This window comes from Photinus pyralis, unplaced genomic scaffold (genome assembly GCF_008802855.1).
Source record: "Photinus pyralis isolate 1611_PpyrPB1 unplaced genomic scaffold, Ppyr1.3 Ppyr1.4_LG3b, whole genome shotgun sequence".
NCBI classification, from domain to species: domain Eukaryota; kingdom Metazoa; phylum Arthropoda; class Insecta; order Coleoptera; family Lampyridae; genus Photinus; species Photinus pyralis.
Window position 1 is genome coordinate 10,468,471 of NW_022170510.1, and position 19,738 is coordinate 10,488,208.

General features: G+C 36.9%; 1 protein-coding gene across 2 annotated transcripts in view; it reads left to right on the forward strand.

Annotated features, from left to right (window-relative positions):
• Window positions 1-1,777: 1,777 nt before the first annotated feature.
• Window positions 1,778-19,738, forward strand: part of LOC116167490 (protein PRRC2C) — a 56,712-nt gene continuing 38,751 nt past the window's right edge. Inside the window, exons 1-7 of one of the 2 annotated variants that reach the window (XM_031482880.1) lie at window positions 1,778-1,942; window positions 2,391-2,537; window positions 2,595-2,813; window positions 2,858-3,331; window positions 9,012-9,247; window positions 9,298-11,171; window positions 15,667-16,727. In XM_031482880.1, coding sequence (XP_031338740.1) covers window positions 2,445-2,537; window positions 2,595-2,813; window positions 2,858-3,331; window positions 9,012-9,247; window positions 9,298-11,171; window positions 15,667-16,727 — 3,957 coding nt within the window. In that variant the 5' untranslated portion in view covers window positions 1,778-1,942; window positions 2,391-2,444. Of the gene's footprint in view, window positions 1,943-2,145; window positions 2,167-2,390; window positions 2,538-2,594; window positions 2,814-2,857; window positions 3,332-9,011; window positions 9,248-9,297; window positions 11,172-15,666; window positions 16,728-19,738 lie in introns of those variants that run through there. The other variant, XM_031482881.1, reaches the window with a different exon arrangement.

Genomic DNA, 19,738 nt, shown 5'->3' on the forward strand with positions numbered 1-19,738 from the left:
TTTTTTTCCATTTTAGTCTAAAATCATCACTAAATAAATTTTAAAGGGCAAGTACATTTTATATTATGTGTTTTATTAAATTGTAAAGCATCGAACGTAAGATCCATCAAAATATAAAATTGTTAAAATGTTTTCGTATTGTATCAAAGTAATAGAAGTAATTCCTATTTTAAGTTAAATAATTACCTAAGCCAAACCAAGTTTGCTTGAAAATCTTTGTAGGAAATGTGCTCAGAGGTGGATCAATTTGACGAAGGACCCTAATAAGTCAAATACATAAGAATGTTTACCTTGTTTCTTAATAGAAGATCAAGCACTCCTAGAAAGGATCTCCAGCGCTCTTGCAAGAGCACAGTTATATAAAGCTCCCAAAAGAGTATGAACAAATTAGTGCAACTGAATATAATCATAGAGGAACGCCAGCATGCTCTGGTGATAAAAGGCCTTGAAATGAATCTGTAAATCAGAAGACTCCAAAGCTTTTGTTGTTTTTCAAAGTCCTTCAAATGCTTTCCAAAGCAATAAACTCGACCTCCAAAAAAAGTAGGCGCCTGGTAAAACTGTCAAGATTCTTTCCCACGGCTTTTTACACACTTTCAAAAAAACGTGCAAACGCTTTACAATTTGTATAGGAAAGCTTTCTGAAACTCTAAGGACCCAAAAAATGTGGGTAGCAGAAATGACTCGCATATCTGGGAGTCACTGGAGCCATGAACTTTTAGCTGGAGAGGCAGAAGGCTTCCATACGGCCAGTGCCGTTCTGTAGAACGTCCCGGCCTGGTCATGCAATCATAATACCCGGCCCAAAAAATTGAAAATACTCATACTCATATTTACAAAAAAAATATATTCTTTTATTAGTCCACTAAAAGTCTACATTCTACAACAATGAATTTGACATGGCACTTAACCTATCATAAATATATTACACAACCTAAATCATACCAATCTAATTTTCTTACTTTTTGTGCAGAAAATTCCTTAATTACTTCAGTAAAATCAACGGTTTCTGCCACATGTCGCTCAATCGAAAGGATCCCAAGGTTGGTTAAACTTCCTTGTCCCATTGAGGACCTTAGGTAATTTTTAATTAATTTGAGCTTAGAGAATGCCCTTTCATTGCTCGCAACAGTGACTGGCAATGTGAGAAAAATTCTTAATGCAATCTAAATATTGGGGAAACTAGATTCTATTTCATTGATGTATATACAATCCAACATTTCGTATGTGTTTCCCGGCCCTGCATTGTCCCGGCCCGGTCAACCACTGTCCTTTCATGACCTCGACGGGACGGTACTGCATACGGCTAAACACTGCTCCCGGAGAAGGAGCAGTGGCTGAACTCAGATTGCCCATTCCTCAAACCCGAGGGGGCTCGTGTGGTTAACAGATGGGTCCCTAACTTCCTAATGGATAGGAGAACGGGCACGGTGATCGACCAAGAGCTGATATCAGCTTCTCCCTTGGTTCAACATGGCACCCTCTTTCAGGCAGAGATGACCTGTTGTGAAATTGTCTCCCCCTCTTTAAACCAGTGTATACTCTACGAACGTAACACCCTGTATTAGTACAGATTTCGTTTTCAATTTTCGTTCGAAATTTATATTAGTGACTTAAAGACATTTACTTTACATACGACAATTCATGGTAAATAAAGGGAGAAAAAATTGCCATTTTTTTAATCATTAGAATTATTTTTCCACAAAGGATTAGAGTGGTGGTAGAGTTTATGACTCATAGATGGCGACTGGCTGATCTAATGTTGATGACGTCAGTTATTGATTAAAATTTGCTGTAGTAGTCGGCGTACGCCATTTTGACTTAAGTGAAAAATATTAAAGAAAGTTGCAAAATAATCTAAATCTGTGATCATCCGTCCTTATTTAATATAATACGGATTAATTTCCTCTTATTTACCTTATACCCATTTGGACGGACCAAGGTAAACTAAAAATTTCTACATAAAAAACGACGAACTCAACAATTTCGTAATTCTCTGTTTTGGTCAATTCGCAGTTCTATTGTGTCAAATTTTTGTTGTGTTAGTTTTTCTGTGAAACACTTCGCATAGTTTGTGACTAATCTTTAATAAACGTTAAAATAAAAAATATTTTACCCCGTGAAACGTCATCATTTACATTCACTTTTGGCAGTAGTTGGGGATGGGCAAGTTCAATGTTTTACGCTTACGTAGAGCTATTGTAAACCGCTATTGTAGAAATATCCAGTTTATTCAATATTTTGTTCGGTTAAAATAAGAAACAGTCGAAATTTGCTTCGTTTAATTGATGCACAAAGAGTTAAACAGATTTTGTTGTTTTGCAAATATGAGCTTGCTTCAGCTGTAGTCAATTGTTTCGCGTAATTGCAATTGTTTTCCTTTATTTTAGACATAAGGTTCGTTCGCTGGGTCCTGCAGATCTAAATGGTTGCGTGCAGACAGCATGTCTACTTTGCCAGGCCTGGCCTCCAAAGGGGAGAAAGGAAAATCGAAGTTTCAGTCGTTGGATATCAATCATTTATATAAAGTTTATACAGTGAGTGCGCAATTATTATAGTTTGGTGAAAAATAGGTCACCGACCTGCATTTGTAGGGAGAATCTTTAGAAACACAGCAACAAAAAAATACAATCCCTCGTAAACATGGCATGCAAAGTTTGGGTAAAGTTCCCACAGCTCGTAGACCTCCAGCAAACCTTCCTTCCATAAAATCAGAACATACCGGTAGTGACGCAGCCGTTTCTCTAGTACCTTCGGGTGGAGTAGGATGGGGAAAACAGGACCAAAATTCTCCCTCGACGAACGTTCCATCAGTAAGTGGCATTACACGATTATTTTTTTGATGACAAGTTTATAGGTTCCAACTGCAACTGTGACAACTTCACCTCCCCTCGTGCAACAAAATGCACCACCTGTAAACGCATTACCAGTAACAAACTCAGTTCCCTCTTCAAACAAGACGCACATCACCCCTTCTGCAACACCTGTCACATCCGACAAATCATGGAGTTCAGTTATGAGCGGCGCCGACCTTCTACAACCACCACCCTATCAGAGCCCACAGTTTCAGCACGAATTCCCCAGCCTGTCCGCTGGCGATGGCGCCCTTCCACGTACTGGCGTCGACACACAGTATGGCCCGGGCCCAAGCCTGCGGCCGCAAACGGAAGGTTCCTGGATACAGGGTGGTTCGCGACCAGGCATCGAACCTCCACCAAGAAGCAACTCGGCACCGCTCGGTCCCCCACCACAGCTTTCGGTCCCGGTCGGCCAGAACCAACCTCCACAGCAGCCGTTACCTCCACAATTTCGGGGACTCATTCCTCCTTTTGTAAGTATTTTAAAACATTACATTCGAATGTGGTCAATGGGAGAAATTTTAAGGGTGTAGAATTTCACAGTTTGCTGCTCGGTCATTTCAGCTGCTGTCTTTGTAACGGAATCAGAAAAATGTATTTATTCTTTTGTTTTTTGAAGTTTTGTAAGTAGGTACCGCAACAAAGCATACCGATTAGAAAGTGTAATATTTTGGATATTACCCTGCCATTATGCCAATAAATTTAATGGTGGTGACTATTGGTGTAAGAGGTAACAGTTTGTTAGGATTTCTATGGTATTATTGAGTACATACTATTAGAACACAACTAAAATGTTACAGTTGTTTGCTGGAAAACTCTCACGTAAAATAATTCTCCTGTCCCTCTAGGGATTCCATTCAAAGATTTACGTTCCTGGTCCTGGTCTCTGAGAAAGAATTTTTTTGAAGTAACTGTTTAGGGAGGGTTTTATTAAAGACAAATTTGGTTGCGGCGAATGAACTACACTGAATTTTCACGAGAGGGGAATTTTATAGGGGTAACTATTGAAAGATTGAACTTTTTGGGGGTACACAGTTATCCCATATGGCATGTAGGTAGAGTAGAATAATAGAAGTGAATTAATATATATTTTAAATATTACAAAGGTTGAATTATCGAATAAGTTGTAGCGGGTTCCGCAGAGAGAAGGACACCATGTGTTAAGAAAATCAATTTTATATGCAAAACCTCGTAAATTGCGAGAGAATTTTAATCTTTACACTTATTTTTTTTTAAGTTTCGGGCGCTAAGCCACAGAGTCCTCTTTTCCTACACTCTTTTCTTACTACTGTAGTTTTCAGTTTATAGTTGTGAAACCCCAACCAAGAAGAATTTTGGAAAAGTTTTGTTTAAAAAGTGTCAAAAATTCTTATTTGATTGCGAGTTTGATTGGGAGAACATCCAAATGCATTTGCTCAATTCTCAATAAATTTTGAGAATTTTTCTTGACCAGGAGACAGGGTTAAAAATTTTTTTATCTGCTCAAGAAATTGCGCTTTATAAATGACGACCGATCTAGGTTTTTGGATGTGCCCTTTCTTATTTATATAGCCGTTCTAAAGGCGTGTTATAGTATCAATGGCAACACGTTGCCTAAAGTAACCTGTCTTGAAGTGTGTTTCACTAATAATGGCCAGTATTTTAAACATGTGATGTAATTATTTTCATCGTTTTGTTGCCCCGAATAGATTTTGTTTTTTTTTTTTTTAAATTCACCAAAGCCTACTTGATTAAAATATAAAAACCGTTGATATAACTGGTATCGTATTTTCAAGCTTATGCTATGATAGCTCGTTGAAAAGCGAATTAAAAAATCTATCAAATAATCGAAAAATCCAATATGGCGCCTATTTAACTTTAGGAAGTTGGTAAATGTTCCTCAAAAGTAGCCATCTTGAATTTTGTTTTGACATCAATTCTAAATTAGGTGTATTAAAGACAGTAGCTTTTATATAAAACTTTTTTTTGTACTTTCGATGATATAAGACATTAAAGGAATTGACCAATTTTAGTTTTTTTGAATTTACGTCGAACCTATTCGACATTTTGAATTTCCAAAAGGAAATTTTAAATAAGCATCTAAAACTGCAAAACATTGTCCATTTAACCAATTCTCTATCTTTAATAAAAAGAAAGTTACCCATGCAATCCCACCTGATCTGGGACACACTGTATATATTAAAAATTCCTCTTTGAAAATAAACAAGTTGTAAATCAGCATATGCATGATTAAAGCGCATTTTTGGTAATGCAGGTCAGTATTTTATTAGCGAAGTTTAAAATTATCGATCTCAGGAGTAATTTTGGCTGCGTTAAATAATTAATTTTATTTAATTTCAATTGACGGTACGTCTTCATTTTGTAAAACAAATCACAAAGTAAATAATAAGTTTTTATACTGGTAGCGCTATCTAACGGTAAAATTATAGCACCTCCGAAACCTATATCGAAATTATTTTCTTCAATTATCTATCTCACAAGTAATGTAATTCAAAATAGACTAGTGCCTGCACATCTACACTATAGCAGGAAGCTTTTAGTGAAAATTTGAAGTCTCTAGCTATTGTAGTTGTGGAGATCTAACGCGGACAGCCGGCCTGCCAGCAATAACGAATATAATAGCGTATTTTTTTCAAAAATGCGCTAAAAATGCAACCCTGGATTGGATAGATATTTATTTTGAAATGGTAGGACTTGCTAGGACTAGTTGCACAAACATATTTGATTTGGATATAACCTTGATCCTAGTTCTAAGAAACATTTATTGTATTTATTTATTTAATTAGGGTATAAACACATTCGCAATGGAGCCAATCAAATGCCTTAAAATTCGGATCAAAAATAATACAATTTTTTTTTGCAACTGGACCTAAGGTCTTGTCATCCTCATTACAGGTTGTCCCAAATTCGAGAATAACTATTGGGATCTCGGAAACAATAAGAAAGTCGGTTAGTTGGAGTAAAAATTGCGCCTTTGGGGCTGAATCATAAATTCCAAGCGAATATTTCCGGAAATATTCGGGAATATTCGCATTATTAAGAGTGAATATTCGCACATTGAGCATTGGGTTATGAATCCGAAGGTCGGGTGTTCGAACCTGGGTTGAGGTAAATTTTTCATCTGTGGCGGAGAGATGGAAATTACCTTAGACCAGTTCCGAGCATTCTACCGCCTACTCCGAATTAGGTTTTCCTGCAGTTTTCCTAATTCGTAAGGTAAATACCGGAGTAGTATAGACCAACTTAAGACCTTCTGCAGAGGCACCTCTAAATAGCATTATGCGGGTCACTCTGTAATTGGGCGCATGCCTGTTGAGGGCCCAAAACAAGAGAGGGATAAAATTAAAATTACTCAAGTATCAAATTGTAAGAATTTTCGTGAATGTTTTAGTTTTTGATTTTGATTCTTATTTTCGAATTTTTGAGCGAATCTGAATTTTTAGAATTTTGTGTTGCGATGAACTTGGAGTAGTTCGCGCACCCTCAGTGAGCTTTAAAATTAAATAAGTATTAGCGAAATAATAATTACCATTTCATTTAAAATAAATAAATAAATATACAAATTATAATAATTAAATCCTGGGAGCGGACGAACGTAGCAGCAGTCGGCAGAACAAACAAATGGACGGACGGACTCGAGCGCCACCATTTTTCCATACCTTGTATAAGATTTTTACGCAAATATTAAATTCTAATTTAATTTTTTCTGATTTCCCGAATTGAAAAATAATAAATGAGGACATGAGCAGACACAGATTTTTACGGCGGATTTTAGCGTATACTTAGAGTACAATTTAGTATAGATACGTATGACGTTTGGGGGTTTGTCACATGTCCATTATATATCTAACGTCATCTTTGTCTTTATTGTAAAGATAGAGACGTCGGACATTTAAGTGGAGTGGGGGTACGTATATTTGGTCCCTCCCAAATGTAATTTTAGATTTCTAAAAACTGCAAGAGTGATTATCGGTGGCGCATGTGAGTCCATTACTATATAACAATACGACTATCAAATCTCTAAGGAAGGGTGGGGGCCCAGTTTACGGACCTTATTTTTTAGCGCGTTTTTTTAAGATTAAAAAAAAAGTATTATTATTTGCATTTTGTCCGTCCGTCCGGACCCACTGCTGCCGTTTTGAACTACTTCTAGAAGAGAATGGTCCTAGAGTCCTAGAATCAGAAATGATCTATCAAACGACACAAAAAGTAAAATGTCTTCCATAAGAAAAAAACATAGTTGATGATGGTTAACCTGAGATGAAACGTCACACTTAAAATTTAAAACTTGTAGAGGGAAAAAAGTGGTCATAATGTATCATTTATTTTGAAATATCTTTTTAAATAACTTCGGTAAAAAATAAAAACGATTTGCAAAATGTTGTGTTTTTCAACCGAAAGTAGTCGGAATTTTTTCAGTTTCAAAACGGCATTTTGTTAAGCATCAAAATACGCCACTTTGCCTACGAATTTGAATCAGCTTTTATATTTTGGAGTTTTTGAAAAAAGCATAAAATTTCTTAAATTTTGATGCATCACTTGGTATATTTATATTAAACCCTTGGATGAAAAAATAACTGGATTGCTAGCACAGTCAAATTTATGAAGCCAACATCTACAGTGCCATCACAAGGCGGTGTGTGTTTTGTGAAACGAAATTTGACACACGTCAATGTTACGAGATTTAATTTTAAGTGTTTTATAGTGATTTTATGTAAATTTGTGTTAGTGGTGCAACATTTACATAATTAATTAAAAATAAGGCGCTGAAGTTGTTTTGTAAAAAATTGTGATGCAGTTTATAACCTTAAAAACAAGGACGTTAAAACAGAAACGTTTTTCGCGTAAGTAAAAAGCTAATTCGGTCCCTTCAATTTTCCCAAATACATCAATGAAAATGTCAATAGTTTCTCCGACCAAGAACAAGTTGTAGAAATGACAGTAGATGAAAATGTAAACACTTTCGCTGGCCATCAAAATATAATCTTAATCGTTGTGTAACACCCTCACCGTAATTTTATACACGTTATCCTGGAGATCGGTTAGACGCTGCAATAAACATGTACATTTTTTAAATAAAAGCTTATTCCACTATCTATTGGTACCTATCATTATCCAAAAATTATTTCTACATACTTCAAATTTATTACTTGCAAATTTCATATTTAGCGCCTCAGATTTAGTTCTCATTTTAGTCATACCCAGTGATGGCGCTGTAGATGTTGGCGTCAAGTTTTATATTAGGATATTATACGACGCTAGCAGTCCAGGTTTTAATGCTCGAAGATTAAACCTTATTTGCAATGTTGCAGTTTATAGATTAAAATATTTTTATTGCAGTTTCCAAATATATAGGGTGGTCCATATGAAAAAATATAGTTTAGGTTTAGGGTAGTATAACAAAAACCAAACACCCTGTAAAAAAACTGTGTATTGCAATGGATTTTACATATAAAAGTGCTCTAATCAATTATCTTTAATAATAAGAAAGTAATTGGGCATTAAGGAAATCGACTAAATTGCTGAATTCTGTTTGCGCCAGCGATTTTCTCTTTAAAATCGGGTCCCAGATACCTAGGTCCATTTTTTCCTATCTCTTAAAATAAAGGGTGTTTCCATAAGAAAGTTCCCATTTTGGATCACCCTGTACATACAGACAGAAAAAAGTTTTTGTCTTTAAAATTTGCTTAAAATGATTTAAAACGTCAACATTGGATGAAATTTAACTTTTTCAAAAAACTGTTATCTCAATAGCTATGTAGCTTGAGCTAGGTAGGAAAAAATACAAGAGAAATCAGTAAATTCTCTGTTTCAAAATCTTAATTTTTATTTGCCTTTGTGTCCATCAATTTTCTATAAAATTTCAAATAGTGAAAAGGTCATCTTTGTTAAAATCCGAAACTATTGCGAGGAAGAACGCAGAGTTCGCTTTGTTTTCAGGTTTTCTCACGTAATTTTGGATGTGGCCGACAGTAAATAAATTGGAGAGTACTTATTTACACCCTGTTTGCTTGTATTTATTTTATATAAACTAATTTTATTGCCTTGGTCCATTCTATAAACATAAAAATAGACATGATTGTTTTTTCCTAATTTGATTTTTCAAAAAACCATTTTACATAAAAGAAAGCTCATGTCTATTTACATTTTCAGATGTTCAGAGGTAATAACTTCCCAGCAAATGGACATGGTGGTTCAAATTTTTCAAATGCCCCTGGAACGGCGGCAAGCAATGGTCGTAATCGTATGACAGACAATCGTGGAGCAGCACGCACAAACGAAGGTGACGAAGTCTGTCATAGACCAATTATAAAAGAAGAAGATTTAAATAGAATGGATGACATGATACGAGATGTGGGTTGGGCATCCCACGATGATATTGATTATAAGTAATTATAAATTTTGTATAAACGTTTGCCTAACTCTCGAATTATTTCAGTCAAACATTAGCATTTAGCGATGACGAACAAGACACGGACAAAATTCACAAACAGCCTACACACAAAGAACATGATAAGACTGAAAGCAGTGTTCAAGAACCAAATGTGAAGAATTGGAGTGCGCCGAAAAACCAACCAGCGACCAGCGCTCCACCGCAACAACAACAAAATCGTAATCGCTCCAGTGAGGAAGAAGAGGTGTGGGTCCAACGCCGGCGGCAACAATCTGAAGAAGTGGCCATAGTCATTGAACGTGCAAAGCAAAGAAAAGAAGAAGAAGAAAAACGATTCTTGGAAATAAAGCAAGCGGCCGCTAAAAAACTACAGCAACTAGACGAAAAAAGCAAAAATAAGCATGATAAAGAAGTTGACGATACACAGGGCACAATTAGTCCGTCGGTTGTACCTCCACAGCCCATTAACCCAGTGCCTATTCCTGTCCCGGACTGGGAGAAAGAAAAGGAACAACCCCGTACCCCCGTCGAAAATAATAAACAATTTCGCGAAAATACAGAATTTCGTAAACTCACCCAAATTGAGGGCCGTAACTTTGTCAGAAAGGAAACGCGCAGCAGTGATCCCCGAGATGCTCCGAGCTTCTCGAAGCAATTTCAATCGAATTTACCTCCGAGATTCCAAAGGCAACAACAGATGAGAAATAACGTCAGTCCGAGTCCTCAGCCGGTTCAGTCCGCTTTTATGGACCAGTACGAAATGCCGTGGCAAAATCAATTTAATAAACCGCGTAAATCGAGAGAGGACGACGATAAGGAGGAGGATGATCGTCGAGACACACGGAAGATGTCGAACGAGGATAGTTATCGTTTTCGTTCCTTTAACGACGCCTCCCACAAAATTGACGAGGAGCGTGAATTTGACTACAGGAAAGAAGTTCCGAAACAAGATGATCACAGCATTAGTCGACAAAGTAGCGAGGACAATCGATTTGAGAGACCCCAGCGGCCGGATAGTAGAGATTCGCGGGCCTCCAGAGAATCGCGACATTCTCGTGAATCCGAACCGCGCGATTTTCACGGTTCTTGGGCGGATACCCCTTTCGAACCGGTGTTCGATGACAGACGTAAGGAACAATTCCGGGATGATCGCCGTGCGGTTCCCGGACCGATAACCAAGGAAAGAATCGAGGCGGCGGAAGATTTAAAACCCGAAAAGAAAAATTTGACACAGTTAAAAAGAGGCTACGCGCAACAAGAGAAACGGATTGTGGAATGCAAGAAAGAGAAAGTTATTGAGAAGGATGACGATTGGGAGGAGGTCAAGGTTAATGAATCTGCTAAAAAAGGCGAAAGTGTTGTAAATAGTGTTTGGGCCGAACCCACTCCTAACTCCTCCGAAGTTCTGAAGGAGATTGCTGATGAAAAATCGGAAGTAAAGAAAGAAGAAGAGAATGTTGAAGATTTGACTCAGAAAATGGATAATGAAAAGGATGACAAGAGAAACGTCAATCCTAATCAACGCCGTGGAGACTTACGACATCATCAACCGTGGGCCAGTAGCAGTTGTGTTTATCACAGAAGCACTTGGTCGAAGAAAAGCGATTCGCGTAGGGGGTCCCGAAATGGAGCACCCAAACGCATTCCCTCTAATAAACCTGGTGGTGAATGGCACGGAACCGATTCGGATGTATCTGTGGAAGACGTATCAGTTTCGACAGAGAGCGGGAAGGATGATCGTTCTCGATCGTCATTCAAAAAAGGCGATAAAGAGGAGAAGAATAAGGAAATGAAGCAAGAGAAAGTATTAAATTCAGATCGCAAATACGACTTTAATCGGCGTGACAATTATGTCCCTCGTGGAGAACCGTCGAAGCATGGTCGTGGTGGGGGCAATTTTCGCAGTCGTGGCGGGTTAGGTAAGTAAACAAACTGCCTATAATTGCATAACTATTGTCAAGTGGGGTGAAGAGGGGCAGTTTTTGGTTTTTTTAAAAAATGGTTGTACTTATGTATGGGGTGACGATGGACCGCCATTTACTTTATGTGTAAATGATATTTATACTATACAGGGTGATTCACATAGCCCTTTCGTTAGAAGTTTTTAAACATGCCAGTGAAATAGAAATTTGGTTTACAGCCATAATCAACTGTCATCAAAATGATGCAAAATTGATACAAGATTGCAAAGCATGTATTTTTTATGCATGTTTGTTGGGTATATTTTAGGAAAACGTCATTTCTACCTAACTGAATCGTACGCCCTCTAGCGGCAAATCTAGAAACTTGGAAATAATTTCCAGCGATTTCTCTTGGCAAATTTTTTCCCCGAAGTTGTGCAATTAACGGTTCCATAGATATGGCCTGTGATCTATATTAAAGGGACACCCTGTACATGCGCCTTTGACTGAATGTGTAGTCTCAAATTGGCATAACCAACTTGAACGTCCAAAATTTCATTTTTCTAATAAATGGCATATACAGTGTGTTTATTGCTTATTTAATGCTTATTTAAAATTTCTTTGTGGAAATTCAAAAACTTTAATAGGTTTGACATGAATTAAAAAAAAAAAAATTGGTCATTTCCTTAAATGTCTTATCATCGAAAGTATAAGAGATATAAAAAAAGTTTTATATAAAAGTTACTCTCTTTGATACTCACCATTTAGAATTGATGTTAAAAAAAATTAAAGATGGCTCCTTTTGAGAAACATTTACTTTCTAAAGTTAAATAGGCCCCATATTGGATTCTTAGATTATTTGATAGATTTTTAATTCTCTTTTCAACGAGCTATCATAGCATAAGATTGAAAATAAGGTACCAGTTATATCAACAGTTTTTATATTTTAATCAAGTAGGCCGTGATGAATTTAAAAAAACAACAAAAATTATTCTAGGCAACAAAACAATGAAAATGATAACTTTTATATGACATTTTATATCGCTTATACTTTCGATGATATAAGACATTAAAGGAAATGACCAATTTTAGTTTTTTTGAATTTATGTCGAACCTATTCGACATTTTAATTTTCACAGAGAAATTTTAAATAAGCATCTAAAACTACAAAACATTGTCCATTTAACCACTTCTCTATCTTTAATAATATGAAAAGTTACCCATGTAATCCCATCCGATCTGGGACACACTGTATGTATGACCTGATATGTATACAATATGTTCATATGTATTAAATAAATTTTTTTTTTAATTATTAGGGTTCTACTGTGTAATTATACAGAAATATAATGCAGATCTAAGGACATGATGGCTTTAAAGAAATAGTCAACAATACATACTATCTAACAATAATTAAAAATATCAAATGTTAACCAAAAAAATATATAACAAAAATAATTGCTCTTTATAGTCCAGGCCCTAGAGCTCAAAACAGGGGTCCACCTTGCAAATTTCTGAGACAAAGAACCAAGATGCAAGGTTTATGTTTTTTGGATCGCTGAATCCGAATTTGACATTTGCACAAAAATCCGCGTGACGCGGGAGCCGCCATCTTGGAAAAATGGCGGAAAACCGGCGGTTTTTCCACAAAACCCGAAATAACTCATTTTGTTAACGCCGTATTATTATATTTTATATTACTAAGATATAAACTAGATGGAGTAAGTGTGGCTTTATTAATGTTAATACAATTTGAATGCGAAGAGTGGGGAAAAAGAGAAAAATTTCCCACAATCGAAAAGCTGCATCGAATCGTGTTTGTTTTGAAGTAATATACAGGGTGGAGCGCGAGAGACAGATGGATTATAAAATGAAAAAACATTACTAATTCATGAAAAATTCTCAAACTTTTTATTTTTACCTCATGTGTAAGCATTGGAAATTTAGATTTATTTGGTTTTGAACAGCGTATCTGGCATATGGGCACCCTCACTCTGAATACACTGATCAAGACGTTTTCGTGAACTCTTCCGAGCATTTCAACAGGAATTTCAGCGATGTTGGCCCTGATGTTGTTCTTGAGGTCTTCTATGGTCCTGGGACGATCATTGTAAACCTTGGATTTGAGCTAGCCCCAAAGGAAAAAGTCGCAAGGGGCCAAATCTGGCGACCGCGCTGGCCAGTCCAAATCGCCTCTCAGGGAGATGAGGTGCCCGGGGAACCTCCCTCTCAAAAACTCCATCACTCTTCTTGCTGTGTGGGCGGTGGCCCCATCTTGTTGGAACCAGACGTCCTCATCCACACCAATTTCATCTAATGCATGCAAGAAAAACTCCTGAATCATAGTCAAATAACGCGCCGAGTTGACGGAAACGGCTCTGTCATTTTCCTCAAAAAAATAAGGTCCGATGATCCCATTTTTCGAAAGTGCACACCATACGGTTACCCTATCGGAGTGAAGAGGCCTCTGATGGAGTTCCCTGGGGTTTGTCTCGCTCCAATAGCGCATGTTTTGCTTGTTGACACAACTGCTAAGATGGAAATGTGCCTCGTCAGAGAAGAACACAACAGCGTCTCGAGGCAGTGCTGCAAGGATATTTTCACTCGCGATTTGTCTGGCTTCGTAATCACGTGGTTTCAATTCCTGAACGACTACCATTTTGTAGGGATGCATATGCAGGTGTTCTTTGATTATTCGATGCATAGATCGTCTCGAAATGCCAAGGACTTGTGACTGTTTCCGAATTGACCGCCTTGGAGATTGTTGAATGGCGACTCGAACTCTTTCAACGTTTTCTGGGGTAATGACGGAGTTCTGAGGCCCCCTTCTGATCGTTGACACATTACCACTCGTTTCGAATGCATTCACCCACGAAAGAATGCGATTTCGGTCGGGAATTCGGCCACGGGGGGGCGATATTAAACCTCAAACGGAAGGCACGTTGCACGCGTACGATCGAGCGGCCATTCTCAAAATAGGCTTTGACACAAAACGTACGATGTTCCACTGACCAAAACATTGTTGCGACTGATTAGCTACAAAACATAAACTTCCCATTCCCCTCTTTCAGATAAACCAAACCCCCTCCCAGACCCCTGTTGCGCATGCGCCACGCACGGCGCCTCTACCAATTCCATCTGTCTCCCGCGCTCCACCCTGTACTTTTCCAAGTTTGAAAATCAATCCATTTTTTTTGTATACTCGGTAGTGCTGGACGAATTTAACCCTTCCTTATTGTAACCCTTGATCTCCTTATCCCCCCCCCCCATGCATTGTAATTGGGCGCCCAGCACCGACTGAATTGTAAGTAGATTTATATTTTTTCCATGTATTTTGTGTTTTGAATTTATCAAAAAAATATACACATTTGGTATCGGTTTTTTGGCGAAAAATCTTCAGTAATAAATTAAAGTACATAAAATTTTCTTTGAGAAGAGCCCTTGTTGATAAAAATCGGATAAAAACTAACGCCACTACAGTGCAACGAAATTCGACCCAAAAATGAAGTTTTCGCAATTTTCAATATTTCGCGCGCAAAAAAAAACGGAACTGACGTCATTCACGAGCAGTAACCTCTCCGAACGTGAGGAGCTTTTGAAGAACATCCACCTTTAAAATGAGCCCAAGTTTGTTTAAATCGGACGAAACTTGACATCGCAACATCGTCTTAAAATTAAAATAAAATCGAAAATTTGCTGAATTTTGCAGTCCTCCACTTTAATCGCCCGAACCTACTTCTTTCGCCGAAATTAACGCATTCACGGTGAAGTGAGTATCAAGATCATACCTAAGAAATAATCCACGTTTAAGAAATCAAAACCTTCCCCATAAAATTCAATTTATTCAAAAAATTTGATGTTGAAAAATAAGGCTAAGGCGACATGTTTTGGCTAACAAGCAATCATCAGGCCAATATTAAAACTACCGGTAACGGTACAAGCTTACTGCTCGTGAATGACGTCAATTCCGTTTTTTTCGCGCGAAATTTTGAAAATTACGAAACGTCATTTTTGGGCCAAATTTCATCGCACTGTGGTGGCGTTAATTTTTATCCGATTTTCATCAACAAGGGCTCATTCCAAAGGAAAGGAGATTTTATGTACTTGAATTTATTACTGATGTTTCTTCGCCAAAAGACCGATACCAAATGAGTTATTTCGCGTTTTGTTTTTTCCAAGATGGCGGCTCCCGCGTCATCCGAATTTTTGTGCAAATGTCAAATTTGGATTCAGCGACCCAAGAATCATACACCCTGGATCATGATTCTTTGTCTCAGAAATTTGCAAGGTCAAACCCTCTGGGGCCTGGACTATTTAATATAACAATATTTTTAATAGTACAAATAGATGGACTGTGATGTTACTTGGTAGATTATGAAAACTATCTACATTTATAATTTCAAATATATAACTATCTTTGGAAACACTATAGCAAGTTTTAACATGGTTAGCATTATTTTACGCTCAAAAAGCTCATTTACTGTTGTATGCTCAATTTATTTTACCATTACAGGTAAACGAATCGATGGGTATGGCCCACCTCCCTCTAAAAGCCCATTCAGTCAAGTAGATGATAAGGAAAAGAAGATAAATAATGAAGATGGTGCTATTAGTAACACCAGTTCAGACGAAAAGACCAAGCAGAATCGCTCTCAATCTCCAATGGGCACTGTCCCATTCAAAGATAAGAAGCTCGACGATATGAAATCCAAATCTACAAAGAAACCCAAAAGTGACGACAATTCTAATGATAACTGTGATACCTCTGATAATTCGGAAGATGGTCAAAAATCTAGAAAATTCGGTGTCAAATCGGCACCACCGATGCGGTCATCTGCCGCGAATCTAAATCGTCGCACCAATCACGCACCCAGATTTGCAAACGACAAACGTCCAACTTACAATACAAGTAGACAAAACATAAGTGGACCGCCCAAGTACGGCGTGAAGAAGGAAAAAGACGAGAAGTCCGAATCTGTCAAGACCGAAGCGATTGAAGATGATTGCCCCGACGAGGACGGTCCTATGATCTCCGATTCTGACGGTTTTCAAGAGGTGAAAAATAAGAAAACCGTCCAGCGGCAGAAACCTTTCGAGGAAAAGTCAAACGTCCGACCGACCGTCAAAAATGAGCGCGATAATAAATTGCCCGATAGGAAAAAACCACCGACGCCGCATTTAACCGCCCAACAAATCGCCAACATACCTTCGTTGATGGATACGCCCATTAATCCTCCCGTTATCGTGCCACAGACTACCAATAAAAATATGTTCGATCGTAAGTTACCGCCGCGCTTCGCAAAACAGCGCGAGAATCGAATGCAGAAGGTGCACATGCAGCAAGGCGTGTGCGACGTTAACGAAATGAATAAGGTTAATCACAACATTAATGTGTACGGAATAAAGGACGGCCAGTGTATGTCATCCGGACGTATGTCAAACGCTTGGGAGAAACCTTTAAGTACACACCTACGTACTGATCAGGAGGGAATGCTGACGGTCGGCATGGACTCTTCTAAGGCTATTGAACCTTTGACGGCTTCAAGTCAAAGTACCAGTCCAAATATTGACAAGGTAAGGTGGTATTATTTTGAAATAACTATCAAAAGGTAAGTTTATTGTCTCGTCTTGAAATTTAATATGGTATATCAAGACAATGTACTGTTAATGTAATTTAAAGAATTAATTTGAAATTTCATCATTTTTGCCACAATTTACTATTTACTTTGTTTTTCACTTCGTCATAATTAGAGACTGGATTTCATGCTTTTATGCATTACGTAAATATTGTATGCAGCTCAAAATAAAACAATAATAGTACGAACTAACAAAAATGGCTGACATTGGCGCAAAGAAAATCATGCATATTTTGCATTTTTGGTGTTTTTGTGCATATTTAAGATAGATTAGCATTTCATTAACTTTTTAAACCATTTTATTACAAAACGAAGTTTCCAGTGGTAGTAATTGCAACAATTATATTTTTATTTATAAATTATAAAGATAAACAAATAATAAATCAAATAAAATAAAAATTATAAAATAGAAACAGAACAAAAGAAAACAATAAAAATAGAAAAAAAAATAAATGAAATACAAAAAAAATAAGGCGCCCAAGTTTGTCAAATTATAAAATGTCAGCGGTGTTCAATTCAGCATTAATTTATAATGCAAGGAAATTTTCAGTTCAACAAATGAGATGACGAATGTTGGTTGGGGAAAATGTTAAACATTTAAATGTCATCTGGTAGGTGGTAGGTCACGTGTCATCTGATCGGTACCACAACTAAAGTACGCTGCAATTACTAGTGTCGATGCGGAAAGATGTTTCTCTGTGTACCACGTACTAAGTAATAGGCCCACAAATTTTAAGATGGACCATGTTTGGAACAATACTTATTCATTAATTGTTTTAATACAGCTTATGTTCAAATAGTTTGAATTATGGAAATTTTAATAATTTTTTGTGCATTTTTAACGTGTTTTCAAGCATATAAGTCCGGTCCCTAGTCATAATCTATTTTTCTTTCTAATTCAAGACTATTCTGAAGAGCAATTTTGTACAGGGTGGCCAAATAAGAATGCGAGGTACTGTATCTGGGAACCTGTCCATCGTAGAGGCTTGCGGTAAATAAATTTATTACTAAAACGGCCACGAGAAAAACCTGGAAAATATTTGTCTTTGAAGTTGACAATAATCTGAACCTTTTTTGTTTGAAAATTTTTCTTGTATCTCTAAAAATGAAGTGGTGGGGGGTATTCAAAGGTTTCCGTAAAGAACACCCTGTATCTTCGAAACGACTAAGCCAATTTTAACAAATTCGGGTTAATTGAAAAGAGTTATTCTTCTGCTACAAATATTATAATATTTGAAGTTTTGTTAGTTTCACATATCACCGCTTGAGGGCTTTTTTCGACATTCCGACAGATATGGTTAATTTTCTCAAAAAAATTAAATGCATTGGTTTGATTTTTTTTTCATGAATGGGTAGCTAAATGATGCCTAAACAAGCTCGCGAAAACAGCATCTCGATATCTTGTTCCTAACCTAAAATTTAGGTCAAAGAAAATTTTATACCCTCAAAATTTTATTTTTTTAAGCTAATTTTTCCCTAAGGTGGGTCGATTTAAAAAATGAAGCTTTTAATGCCGCCGTAAGTGCTCGAAATGCTGGCCATCACGATAAAAATATATATATATCTCAAGATATCGAGATGCTATTTTCGCGAGCTTGTTTAGGCATCATTTAGCTACCTTTTCATGAACAAAAAATCGAACCAATGCATTTAATTTTTTTGAGAAAATTAACCATTTCTATCACAATGTCGGAAAAAGCCCTCAAGCGGTGATATGTGAAACTATCAAAACTTCAAATAGTATAATACAAGGTGGATTCATAACGGTGGCGGCACTCCGGCCTACAGCGCTGTCCAAATCTGACCGCGTATGCTTATTGCCTACCTTTCAGTCGTAGGCTGGTTTTACTATGGAGTTATATGGGAGATTAGGCGTTTTTTGCCAATATTATCATTTCGATACTTTTGAAGTTGAAATCAATATAGCGTGTTGTTATACCTATCTATTGTCATTTGAATATACGAAAAGGACTACGTTTGTATTATGAACAACAGAATCAGTACCTTAAATTTTTCCGCCTGATTAAAGGCAACTCAACGTACACATTATTTCAAGTTTTTATGGTCGGTTTCTCCAACATTATTTCTTACTTCACTTCGACTTAAGTTCAACGTTACTAAGCAATTGATTCATTTCGACCAAGCACGACCAAATAACACGGCGCTATAACTTAAGCCTTACTTAAGTTTTGTTGGAGAAACCCAGCAATCGTATAATCATAAGCTTTGAGTCTATTCACCGTGGCTTTGAGTTAGGTACTAATTCTCGCTCAACGTCATAAAGACATTACCGTGACATAATCTGCGGTATATCTTCTATTCTTATGGCAATTATTCTAATATTAAATAAAAGAATATTTGGTTATGAGCTGTTTCACAGTAGACCAAAGTCTTGCGGTTCCAGACGAAGAGGCATTTCCATAATTTAATGCTAACTAAGAGCTTGCAAGTTTTCTTTTAACTTATTTAGTTCTAACATAAAATTCGTTGATTTAAAAAAAATTTGCAAATTAGGTTTTACATTAGTTTGCAAAACCAATGTTATAAAATGGAATGAATCAGCGTTTCCAAATTCTGCCGACGCCGCATCCTAACGCACGATTTTTTGCACACTACTATTTCAAACTGCTAAGTACGGCGCTAAGCTTTAACGTTTTTATTATTCGTTAAGTGGTTAGATAATAGACACCTAACTTATTTTAATTGCACTCCTTCATTAATCCTGTGATCCTGTGAAATTAAGAAAAATTTTATCCCTTGTGATCATGACATATTGTTAAATAGCCTACCTTACTTTTTGATAGTTTTTTTTATAATATAAATCATACTCATTTCGAAATGAATTTAGAACGGTCGGTGTTGGAAAACATAGTATAAGTAACACTGGATCAAACTAATTTTTGGTCCCTCAAGAATATTAACTCTTTTTAATCCCTTGTTACTTAATAT